The sequence below is a fragment of the Ursus arctos genome, unplaced genomic scaffold, assembly GCF_023065955.2.
Source record: "Ursus arctos isolate Adak ecotype North America unplaced genomic scaffold, UrsArc2.0 scaffold_12, whole genome shotgun sequence".
Classification (NCBI taxonomy): domain Eukaryota; kingdom Metazoa; phylum Chordata; class Mammalia; order Carnivora; family Ursidae; genus Ursus; species Ursus arctos.
The window spans coordinates 71,248,021-71,260,445 of record NW_026622786.1 but is presented as its reverse complement, the minus strand read 5'-3'; the positions used below and the strand labels follow the sequence as shown (position 1 = coordinate 71,260,445).

Below are 12,425 nucleotides of genomic sequence, written 5' to 3'. Positions count from 1 at the left end.
CGGTTTCTGGCTTGAGCTTTGGGGTAGATGGAGGTACCATCACCCAGGTGGAGAGCAGTGGCGGGGGGCGGGGCAAGTCTGGGAGAGACGGTGGGGCTCTTCCAGGCAGCTCTCCGCATGCCTTTGTCCTTGAGCTTGGGATTGATGGGGGGGTGGGAGACAGAGTGTAGCCGTTAGAGCATGGACTTCAGACTCAGAACTCCTGGGTTCAAATCTCAGCTCTGCCACAAACCGGCTGTGTCATGTTGGATAAATCCCTTAACCTCTCTGTGTCTTGATTTTCTTCTTTATAAGCAGACGTAATTATGGCACTCACTTCATATGCTACAGCTCTTTGAATAGTGCCTGGCACATAGTAAACACTTTATAAGGGTTAGGTGTCACTATTAGTATTTTCTTTCCCTCTCTCCCTCCCTCCCTTCCTCCTCCTTTTCTTTCTTTCTTCTTTTCTTTCTTTCTTTTTTAAAGATTTACTTATTTTAGAGAGAGAGCAAGAGGGGGAAGGAAGGGGGAAAGGGAGAGAGAGAATCTCAAACAGACTCCACTCTGCACGCAGAGCCTGATGAGGGCTCGGTCTCACAACCCTGAGATCATGACCTGAGCCGAAACCAAGAGTCAGACGCTTGACCAACTGAGCCACCCAGGTGCCCCTAATATTTTCTTTATAGATCTTCTTGCCACCCCCGTGACTGCCACCTGTGGAGTGTTGGCCATCTCTGTAGTGACTGTCCCGTGGTGACTTGGTGTCTCCATTTCTCCAGGCAAACCTGTCTTCATTAAGGTCCCTGAGGACCAGACTGGGCTGTCAGGAGGAGTGGCCTCCTTCGTGTGCCAAGCCACAGGGGACCCCAAGCCACGCATCACCTGGATGAAGAAGGGGAAGAAAGTCAGCTCCCAGCGCTTTGAGGTATAACCTTGGGCAGGAAGGGGCAGGCAGGGCTCACGGTCTGCCTATGCCCTTCTGGGGTCCGGCCCTACATCCCCTCTCCTTGGTCTCCCTCCTCAGGGGCCTTTTGGAGGTGGGAGGATGTCTGACCCTAAGCAGGCTGTGACCCTGTGTCTGTCCTCTGGCAGGTCATTGAGTTTGACGATGGGGCAGGGTCTGTGCTGCGGATCCAGCCTTTGCGGGTGCAGCGGGATGAAGCCATCTATGAGTGCACAGCCACCAACAGTCTGGGAGAGATCAACACGAGTGCCAAGCTCTCGGTTCTTGAAGGTGTGTGCCGGGGAGCAGCGTGGCGGGTGGGTAGAGGGGCATGCGGGGAGAGCCTGTCAGCCAGCCCTGGCCCTGTCAGGGGCTGGTGTGTGTTTGGCAGAAAGGAGACCTGGCCATCTTGGCGTCGGCAAAGGTCAGATGTGGACGGGGATGGTCATTGGATCTGGCCTGGATTGTTGAGTGTGTGCCTGGTGTCTTTGCATCCTCCTGCGGAGCCGTGGCACTGCTCGGTAGGGTCAGAGGTCTGACCTGACGTGTGGGGCTGCAGTTCTCTATCGTTGGGGTTACGTGGCTTGGGGTTACATGGCTTGTGGCAGTGGATCGGATTTTCCTGTGGAAACTGGCGGGGCGGGGCTTCAGAGAGCTGTGTTCCCTGTAGCTCTTATGAACAAGGGCCCCAGGCTGGGGGCTAGGACTCTGTGTGTGGATTTTTGTGTCTCCTCACCTCCTGGCTCCTGCATTCATTCACAAATACTCCCTAATGCTGCTGTGAAGTCCAGAGGGTCATCTGACCTGGGCTCTGCCCTTGAGACGTCTCCAGTAAGTCTTATGGGGGCAGCTAGGGGAGCACAAAGGAGAGGGGACTGTTGTCTGAGCTGAGCCCTAAGGGTAAGTGGGAGCCAGGGTGTGGGCCTAGGCAGAAAGGATAGCAGCAGCATGCGCCAAGGCCCAGAAGCAGGAAAGAAGGGAGCTTTCAGGGAGTGCTGAGTTGCGCAGTTCGGCTTGGGAGGTGGCTGGAGTTGGAGGGCACAGAGAGAAGGCGGGGCAATCTGGAGAGGCCGGAGGGCAGATCTCACAGGACGCGGCTGAGAAATGAGCACTTTCTTGGGGGCGTAGGAAACCACGGGATGGGGAAGGACAGGATCGGCCCCCAGCCACAATGGATTCATCAGCCTGAATACATCTGTGCGTATTTTCAAAATACAGCCTTGATTGTTGCCTTTTTTTAAAAAATGGCGGTAACAATACCCGTTCACTGTTGAAAATTTGAGAAGTATAAAATAACACATAGGAAAAAGTAAAACTCACCTGTTATCTTGCCTCTACCGGTGACACTTGGTTCTTTCCTTAGGGTCCATTTTCTGTGCAGGCATTATGTATGCAGTTGACACTTGAACAGCGCAGGGGTTAGGTGTGCTCACACACGCACCCCACCCCCCCACCCATCCCCCCCGCCAAGCAGTGGAAAATCTGCATATAACTTTTGACTCTCCCAAAACTTAACTACCAATAGCCTAGTATCTAGTAGAGGCCTTAACAATAACATAAAGTCGATGAGGGGCGCCTGGGGGCTCAGTCGTCTAAGCGTCTGCCTTCCGCTCAGGTCATGATCTCGGGGTCCTGGGATGGAGCCCCATGTTGGGCTCCCCGCTCAGCGGGGGGTCTGCTTCTCCCTCCGCCTCTGCCCCTGCTTGTGCTCCCGTTCCTCTCCCAAATAAATAAAATCTTAAAAAAAAAAAACCCGTATAATCAATTAACACATATCTTCTGTATGTATTATATACTGTATTCTTCTGATAAAGTAAGCTAGAGAAAAGAAGATCTTATTAAGAAAATCATGAGGGGGGCACCTGGCTGGCTCAGTCAGGAAAGTATGTGACTCGAGCTCGGGGTCGTGACTTCAGGCTCCACATTGAGTGTAGAGATTACTAAAAAAAATAAATTAAAAGAAAAGAAAATCATGGCAGAAAATACATTTGTATAGTACTGTAGTACTGTACTGTATTTATCCAAAAAATTCCATGTATAAGTGGACCTGTGCAGTTCAAACCCGTGTCCAAGCGTCAGTTGTATAAGAAAAATGGGATCACGTCCTGCCCAATGATCTGTAGACTGCTTTTATTGTTTTTTCCAAGATTTTGTTTTTAAGTAATCTCTGCACCCAATAGGGGGTTCGAACTCACAACCCCGAGATCAAGAGTTGCATGCATGCTCCACCGACTGAGCCAGCTGGGCGCCCCTCATTTGTAGACTGCTTTTCAAAATGACATACCAGGAACATCTTCCTCACCATTAAGTATCCTGTATCATTAGTTTGATGGCCGCAGGTATCACACGAGGTGCCTTAATTTATGTAGCCATTCCTTTATTGTTGGACACACATATTGTTCCCATTTTCTTGCTTTTATGAATAAAGTGCTACGCACTTCCTTGCACAGAAGATGGGTTCACCTTCCTGATTATTTCCTTATTCTAGATTCATGGAAGTGGGATTGCTGGATCAAAGGACACATGAATTTTTAAGCCTTTCAGTATTTCCAGAAGATTGTGTCAGTTTACACTCCCACCAAGCAGGGCATGAGAGGGCCTCTTTTCTGCACATCCTCACCAGCAGTGGGAATTATCATTAAAAAAAAATCTTTGCCAAGTTAATAGGCAAAAAATGGCATCTCAATTTAATTTGCATTTCTTTGATTACAAGAGCAGTTGAACATCTTTTCACGTTGGCCATTTTTACGCTGTGGCTTGATGTGTTCGCGTGCGTCCATTCAGTAACTCCCTTGCGCCTGTGTGTCTCCTGTGTGTATGTGGCGGGGGTCCTGTTTAGAGGGACAGTGGGTAAGAGCAGGGGCTCCGGACCACTTCCTCTCTTAGCTTGTGACCTGGACAAGTAACTCTGCCTCTGAGCCTCGTTTGCTCCATCTGTAAACAGGGAGGTAATGCCTCCTCCCTGAGCTGGTTTGGAGGACTGAATAGGTCCCGGGATTCCAGCGGGAACGGTAGCTGCTGCCGGGCCCAGAAGCTGGCGGTCCCTGGCGTCCATGGCATCATCTACGTGGTGCAGCCCTGCTCACTGTCCATTCCCACAGCGGGAACTGACCTGTGGAGTAGGGACCCGGAGGACAGGCCCGGGACCAGGACCTCAGTTTCCGTAGCCATAACCAGGGGACAAAGTAGTTCAGCCCTGCCCTCCCTCCTGTGGGCGTCTGCCCCCGCAGGGAGCCGTCTGTCCTACCCCCACATTTGGGAGGTGGCTCCTGCCCCAGAGGGCATCTGATCAGACTCTCGGAAGAAAGAGGACCTCCGTGCTGGTGTTGAAAGAAAAGCACCCCCCCCCAGAATCCCTATCGCCCCAGTTTCTTTGTGGGCACTCCCCCCCACCACTGCCCTTATCTTTTAAAGGATGAGGACGATGAGAATGGTCTTTCAGGCCCCAAGTTGGGGAGGATTCAGACTTGGGAGGGGACCCCTCCCTCCTGAGGGACATTCTTGAATGGAGGTTCCTCTAGCAGGGGCCCGGGGGATGTTTGTGCTTCTGGGCTGTGGGAGGTGTCTGAGGACGTTGGGGTCCGTGTGGGGCAGGTCCCTGCCCTGCTTGTGCCCCGGCCGCTGTGGGGGTGGGACCGTGGGCCTCCGCCAGCCTCTCCTCCTCCTGAAACGCAGCACCCGGAAGACGAAGTGCTGACTTACCGCGTTGGTCTGTGTAACCTTGACCAGGCTCCTGGCCTGGCGGAAAGGAGTGGAGTGGGAGGCCTCGAAGGTGCCAGGAGGCGGGGCCGGGAGGAAGCAGCCCAGACTCCCTGCCCCCGCGCAAGGTGTGTGCGAGAGGGCTGAAAGGAGAGTCGGACTGGGGCTGCGGGCTGAGCCAGAGGAGAGCCAGGGCCGCTCCCGGGAGGCCTGGGGAGAGGATGAGGCTGGTTCGAGGGCTGGGAATAGGAGCGAGTCCCTTACAGGTGTCACACACCGCACGTCCGCCCAAACCACGGGTACGTGAACAAGTGCACAAGCTTGCTACGTCCTGGGCTTATCAGGGGAGTGGCTCAGGGCTGCTGCGGCCACCAGGCTCAGGGAGGAGGCCGTATGTCCCCACAAGGGAGCCCAGGCCTGCAGTTCTGGCCCTGTGCCGCCTGTCCCGTGTGGTTCCGCAGTGGGCCCAGCGTCCGGCATACGCGGCTCCGCCTCGGGGAACACGCCCCACTGCTCGAGGCCCCGCGCTCCCATGTCCCGGCCTTTGCCCTCGGCTCCCCCAACACGACTGCCACTCCCCATGTGTCCACGTGTGGCCCGCTGTGGCCCCGCAGTGCTCCTGCGGCTGCCTGGCCACCGCCCCCCCCAGGCCCAGGCTGGGGACAGGGTGGCGGTGCTCGGCACAAGCGGGCCGGGGACGAGCCCGTCCGGGCTGTGACGCGCAGGGCCCTGCCGCCCAGTGTTCCTGTCTGAGTGGTAATTGAAGCCATTAGCGCGCCAGCCTCTCCCTCGCCCGGTAATGGCAGGAAAAGCTCTTCTCACTCCGCACTCTTGAGGCAGCGGCTGAATCACTCCCCCTCCAACCCGCCCGCTGCCGCCACTGAGACAGAGAATCTGACATTTTCCCTCTCGAGGGAGGGGGAGGGGAGGCAGGCTTTGCTTCTTGGCCTTTCCCTCCAGGAGGTGGGGAGTGAGGGGCTTGGAGCTCATTCTGGACAGTGTGATCTGCCTGAGCCAGTGGGTTCCAGGCCAGGCAGGACAGTGGTCAGCAAAGCCCCGGAGGGGGCCACACAGCGGAGATGTGGGCAGGGCCCTGGTGACTTGGGTAGGTCCTGGGAGGGCTAAGGAAGGGGAGGCGGAGAGGTGGAGCGCTTGGGGGGAGCCCGGGAGCAGGAATGAGCTGTTTCTGGCTCTGTCCTGGGGGTGCCTGGGTCTGAGGGCTCCGAGTGCTGGTGGCAGCGCTTGCCTTGTAGTCACGGACACAGCAGCTAACACACACCCCGTGTGTGCTGGGGGTGCCCCGTGTGCCCTGGGTAAGGCAGTGCGTGAGGTGTGTGGCGTGTGCTGTGTGTGGAGTGGGGTGTGGTGTGCACGGTAAGCAGCCTGAGCTGAATGTGTGGGGGTCAGTCTTACACTGGGGGGGGTGGTTAGAGAGGCTGTGACTGGGCTCATTGTCTTGGGGACCCATGAGTTCCCTGCTCAGAGCTGTTGGTCAGCGGGATAGCTGGACAGATGAATGTGGGACAGAGTGGTCAGGCCGACCTGTTCTCAAGTACAGTGGCTCCCCAGCAGTTGCTCTGCAGCCAGGCCAGGAGGAGGGGTGCACCCAATAGGGATCCTGCTCGGACCTTGGGACCCCTTCCCTTCCTCCCCTCCTCCTGCCAAGGCCAGGCTCCCTTTCACCTGTTTCCACCCAGCCTTGATGTCTGCTGACTGACTAGGACCAGACCATCCTTGGATGCCACATGGGCCCGGGAATCCGGGTGCCTACATGGAGTTCTGTCTGGTCTTGCCTCCTTCGTGTGGGCATGTGGGGATAGAGACTGGGGTAGCGGGGCCATCAGTGCTGGGCCTGGACCCGTGAGTTCTGCAGTGGCCCTGACCCTGGCTGGCTTTGGGACCTGTGGGGTGATGAAGGACCTCTTGAGACACCCTGCCGCTCCTCACCCCCATACTCAGTACCTTTGGAAACAGCCTCAGGGACAGGAGGGCTGATAAGCAACATGCGCCCCTGTCTTAGATCCTGGGCTGGGCTGAACCTGGAGCACAGTTGGTAAGGGAACTTGCTTTCAGGATGGGTGGGAGTTTTCCCGGGGATCCGGCACCCCTTCCTGTACCCTTCTCTCTGCCCTGGGCCCAGGCCGGACTGTGGTTGGGGGCGTTTGGATAAAGGGCTACCACAGGCAGAGGATGACTTCCCAAGTGGCAGGCTGTGCCCTCTCCTGTTGCCTACATATGTGTCTGGATAACAGATTGGTTTTCTAGAAGCTGGGCCTGTCACCTCCCTGATTTGCAGCCGCAGAAGTCCCAGATCCCAGGCCAGCTCCTGCCCCTCCCCTCACAGCTGAGGCATGACCTATGTGCTTCTGGTCCAGTGACTGTGGTCTGTGTGACCTGTCCTTCCCCCTCCATCATGACCACTGTAGCACTGGGGACCACACAAACATGAGGCTCTGCAGCCATTTCCTGGAGAGTTCTGGGCCCTGGGCATGGGGCTGGGAGAGGTGTTAGGTGGGCACTGCCAAGAGGGCCTTGAAGTTCAGACTCTGGATTTCTTGGTACCTAGAATCCCCCATTTTCTCTAGTTTTGATCCTTCTTCAAAGGCCCAACTGGACTCTCTTGGGAACGGCCCTCCTGTGGTGTAGGCAGTATGCTTCTGTTAGCCAGACAGCAGGTACCTTCCCTGTGTCCAGCCTGCCCCCTCCCCCTGCAGTCACAGGTACTTACTAGGCCCTGCTCTGTGTTTGGCCCCCTCGCTGACTCCTCTCTCCCCCAGCCTCATGACCACAGAGTGGAGCCAGCAGCTCTGGGAACAGCTAACCAAGGTGGAGGTTTTAACTGCCCCTGTGTGAGCACATTCTCTGTCCTTGGTAAGGTGCCTCCCTCTGGTTGCCAGGGGAGAGAGGATTTTAATCAGAGGAATGACGCGATCAAATGTATGCTTCAGAAAGGTCCCTGAGGGTGCAGAGTGGGGTGGCAGGAGACCAGTGAGAGGCTGGGGCAGCCCTGCAGCCCAGGCAGTAGGTGGCAATGGCCCAAACCCAGGCAGCAGGCAGGGGAGGAAGGGGGAATGGGTGGCAAGCGATGGAGAGAGAGTGGTGAGCTGCCTGGCTTCTGTGGAGCTGGGGGGGAGGTGGGAGACTCTGGGTTATGGCTCTGGGGCCAGTAGTTGGTGGTACCATTTTCTAGGGTTCAGGACCCGGTCTAAAGGGGGCAGAGTGAGGAGTCCAGCTAGAAATCTGTTTTATCAGGCATGCGCGGGCATCCAGGGGCAGATATCCAGGAGGCCTTGTTCAGATTCGCCTGGCACTCCAAGAGACATCTGGAAATAGAGTTTTGAAGGCTGAGAAATGGCACATCTCAGGGAGCCAGAGCCAAGAAGGGAAGAAGAGGGCCTGGATGGAGCCCCAGCTGGCTAGTACTTCATGTTGGGGGGCGGTGGGGGGGGGTTTCCATAGGAATCTGGTGAGGAGGGGCCTGAAAGGGAGGAGGGAAATGCAGAGGGAGGCTGTGGAAGTGGAGAGAAGAGAGATATGTGAAGGAGGAGGGAGTGGTCAGTGGGGCGGGGTGCTGTCAAGAGGTCAGGCGAGATGGGCACTCAGAAGTGTCCTTTGGACTTAGCCCCATGGAGTCATGGTTGACCTTGGTGAACTGGCCAGAAGCAGCAGGGGTGGCAGCTGGGTGACAGGTCTGAGGAGTGAGTGGGAGGCTGCTGATGGAGTGACTGGGCCTGAACCCGGCGGGGGTTAGGGGGTGGTAAATGGATAAAAGGAATCTTCCTGGAGTAGGGCCAAGGTGGGCGAACCCCAGGAGGAGAGTCCAGCCTGGGCCAGGGCCCAGAAGCCAGAGTGAGGGTAGGGTGTACGGCTGGGGATAGCCCCAGGGTTCACTTGGGGGGGTGTGTGGTGGGGAGGCCTCCCCAAGCAGGTTGAGTAGGGCAGTGTGAGGTGCCAGGGAAGCCCTGGGGGAGGGGGAGGCCATGGCTGCTCTCAGCTCTCGCTGCCACTCTCGGGCTTTCGCTGCCACCGACAGGCCCCAAACAGCTCAGATTCAAAAACAAAACAGGCTTTTAAGATGCCAAGTTTGATGAAATCTGAGTGCTGGAAGAGGTGGGAGTTTTCTCTTAGAAAAAGCTGAAAATCGAGACTGAAAGCTGCGAAGGAAGATGGGCCCAAGGCTCCCTGGGCCCCCCCTTACTGCCTGGAAGCGGGTTGGGGGTGCTCTCCGGGAGAGCAGGAGCCCCCAGGGCTGGGGAGGGCCTCCGAGTTGATAGCTGGTGTCTTGGCCCCAAACCCTGCCTCAGGGATGAGGTTTGAGGCAGCCTTGGTTTCCTGGGAGTGCACAGGGGTTGGGGGAACCCGCGGCCCCACTACCCGTGCGTTTCCTTCATGCGTCTCCACACGTCTCTGCATCTGCCGCGTCTGGGGGTGCTCGGGCCTCGGTGTCCACGCCCCTCTGACTGCGTGTGTCCACATGTGTGTGGAGTGGCTGTGTGCACTGCCTCTGCGTCTGCTCGCGGGAGTCTGTTTCCACAGGTGCCTGTCGCTGCAGGTGCCCCTCCGCACATGCATGTACGTTTCTATTTTTGCACCTGTCTCTTTCTCCACGTATATCTCTGTGGGTCCCTGGCTGTGCATGTTTCTAGGTGTCTGTGCTCAGAGACAGGGTGAGGCCAGGCCCAACACTCCCGCACAGGGGAGGAGGTCAGGCTTACAGATGGCGCCACCCCAGGGAGCCTGTGGATGTGTGTGCCAGTGTGTGCCTGCACGCGCACAGAGACGCCATGAAGCTGGGTAAACACGGGTGAGAAGGTCATGCCGGCAGACGGTGCTGCCCGCCCCGGGACCCTGCAAGGCATCTCCATCTGTCAGCTTCCCTGGTGCAGCCCCCTCCCTCTGGCCCAGACTCAGCCTCAGGCATCCGAGGCCGAGCTGGACAAAGAAACCTGTGTGTGCTTTGAAGGGGCCTCACCAGCCTCCCTCCCCCCAGCCATTGCAGCCAGCCTAAGCTCATCCCTGCCCACCCCTGCCCTAGCCTCATCTGTCAGGACCCCAACATTTGCTTAGCTCCCACCAGACTTACCTTCCTACTGGCCCCTCACCCTCCCATAGCCTTCAGTCAGGCAGCCCCACCCCTCCCCCCCCAAAGCTCTCCCTGCCTCCCATGCTCAAGGGTTTAGTACCCTTGCGTCTCTCTCCTCCTCCAGGAAGCCACCAAGATAGTAAGTGAGTCATGGAGTTGAAGCAGCTCCACCCCTGCTGTGGGTCCTCAGCCAAGTTGCTGCCCCTCTCTGAGCCTTAGTCTCCCAACACCCTCCGCCCCCACACACGCACCCTGTCGTCTTCCTCTGCCCAGCGGGGACAGAGGGGAGGAGTTTAGACCTCCCGTTGCAGTATGTAAAGACCAGTGCAGTTTGCTGCAGGAGCCATTAACGTGCACGTGCGCCCCCACCACAGGTACACAGAGATCCGTGGGGGCAGACCCTTGGGAATGTGTGCACCCTACCTGTGCACGCTGGCGGGACCCACAGACAGCTGTAGAGACTTGGGCCCCGGATACCTCTAAAGCCCCTGAGAGGCCTCGTGGACTTCTTTCCCTCCCAAGGACCCCCTTGTCAGAGAATGGAGCGGCCTCCGCCCTGCAGGCATAGACGCTGCGAATGCCCTGCTGAGGCTATGAGGCAGGTGTGGGGAGCCCCAGCTACTCGGTTGAGCGGGAAAGAAGCCTAAGGGGGAGGCGAGCGGAGAGCTGGGGAGTTGGAATGGGGGAGCAGGGACCCGGAAGGGGCATACCCGCTTCACCCAGGTGGGGGCCGGAGCGGCGGCAGCTGCTTGGACCAATCGCGGATGCGCGCCCGCTGGGACACGGGCACGCGCAGCCTTCCTCCGCGAGCCCGCCTCTCCGCCGTTGCCATGGTTACCGGGTGGCCTGGAGGGGGAGGGGCCCTTCCTCCCTTCCACCCGCAGCCCGAGGGACAGGTTTGGAGGGGACTCGATGAGCATACATTGGGGTGTGGGGATGTGGGTGCGTGCCCGCGGGTGGCCACGTGTGGGGGACAGTCGAGTTCGTCTTGCCGCTTGTGTGCAGGGGGTTTCCGGGGACCGGCTCAGCCCTGAAGCCGGCGGAGGGCGTGGTATGGAGCAGGATGGTGGCACTGTTCCCCAGGGGCACCCCTCCTGGGAGCCCAAGGCCCAGCCCTGCCAGGCGTGGGGCCCACTCCCCGCCCCCCCGGGTCATCCCAGCCCCACTTCTCATTTAGCCGTGTGACCTTGGCCAGGTCTCTAAGCCCCAGGTCACTCCTCTACGGAATAGGGTTTTGGTAAGATTAAATCGTTTTTTAAAGCATTTTAACTCTCTATATGTAACACAGTAAATGCTCCGTAATGGTAACCTTCTATGCCTCCTCTCTGGGCCTCAGTTTTCCTGATTGTTGATGGGTTTGCAGTGATCATGTGACGTCGGACTGAGGGATTTACTGGAGTCCTGAGCCTCAGTCGTTGTGACTGTAGTGGGCTTGGCCCCTGTGGGTACTGGGGGTGTGCAGGGGATAAATGTGCCGGACTCGTGGATGCCCAGTGCCCAGCTTGGCCAGACACACCACGGGCGTCAGTAAACAGCTGCTGACCTTGGCTACGTTTAAATGTGCTGGAGGCCTCCCGGGGAGCAGAGAAGGAAGAGACAGCAGTGGGTCACTCCAGAGGGGCCGGAGTCCTCCTGTGAGACACGCTTCCCCTGCTGGAGGTGCAGGACTGCAGCCTTCCGAGCCTTGCCTAGAAGCCTAGTTGGCACAAGGGACCAGCTTTTGGGTCCCGCTGTTTTATGGACAGCTCTTCACACATGCCGGTTTTGGGCTCTGGCGGCAGTGCCTGAGGCATGATCTGAGCCAAGGACGGAGCCATTGAGGGCGCGATAATTGAGGGAGGAAAATTAATTGTCCTTAATTTGGCGTAAATCCCCAAGACCTTCCCCGTGTTAGGAATTCAGAGTAGATTCCAGGACACAGGGCCGCAGGTGTTTGTGCTTCCTCCCTTCTCCTTGATCTACCTTCCCGGTGGAGATGGGGGCCAGCTGACTCCTGGGCCCGGACTCTGGCGGACTGTCACCCCTGCGCCCCCCCATTGCTCAGCAGGGTTGAGCAGGTAGGATCGAGGACTGTCACCCTGGTGAGCTAGGGTGGCTCTAACTGTTCTGAGTGTCCTCCAGCTGCTGAGGAGGGCAAGGACATTCGAGGGGGGCCCTGGGCCTCAGGCCCTGCCTGGGCCTTCCTGTTAAAGCAAGTGTCAGCAGGCCCAAAGGAGGCTGCCTCCTGCCTGGTAATACCCCAAGTCCTACTTCCTTGCCACTGTTTAACATTTTCCTTTTAAAAATCAGAGCTGGAAGTCAGGACACTGTGGGATATTTACAGCCAAGGAGATGCTGGGTTCACATCTGGAATTTATAGGGCTGCAGGTGGGGAAGTAAGCATACTGCCAGCTACTGGGAGAGGCTAGGGAGGCAAGGCCATGCTCGGAGTCCTACTGCTCTCCAGCCCAGGACCCCGTCTCCTCATGGGGCCCTGGTCCCTTTGGGATGGCCCTGGCAGCTAGAGCCTTGGCAGAGCCCCCCTGGGATCTGGCAGCAGATAGAGGGATGTTTTACCCCTGCCGACTGGGGCTCCTCCAGCTTCCTCTCCTGCCTGCCTTCCCAGTCAGTCCCCCTGGGTCTCTGAGAGTCTATAGGGAGGATCAGCCCTGCCAGCCTTTACTTTCTAGAATCACTTCTGAGGATGCCATGTGCCTTTTCCCTGGCACAGCTAGTGTC

At 57.7% G+C, this 12,425-nt stretch overlaps 1 protein-coding gene across 7 annotated transcripts in view; it reads left to right on the top strand.

The window, feature by feature from the left end:
* Positions 1-12,425, top strand: part of PTPRF (protein tyrosine phosphatase receptor type F) — an 85,931-nt gene that overhangs the window by 21,908 nt on the left and 51,598 nt on the right. For all 7 annotated transcript variants that reach the window (XM_044383917.3, XM_044383916.3, XM_026498298.4 and 4 more), the window contains exons 4-5: positions 762-907; positions 1,075-1,216. In XM_044383917.3, coding sequence (XP_044239852.1) covers positions 762-907; positions 1,075-1,216 — 288 coding nt within the window. The remainder of the gene's footprint in view (positions 1-761; positions 908-1,074; positions 1,217-12,425) is intronic.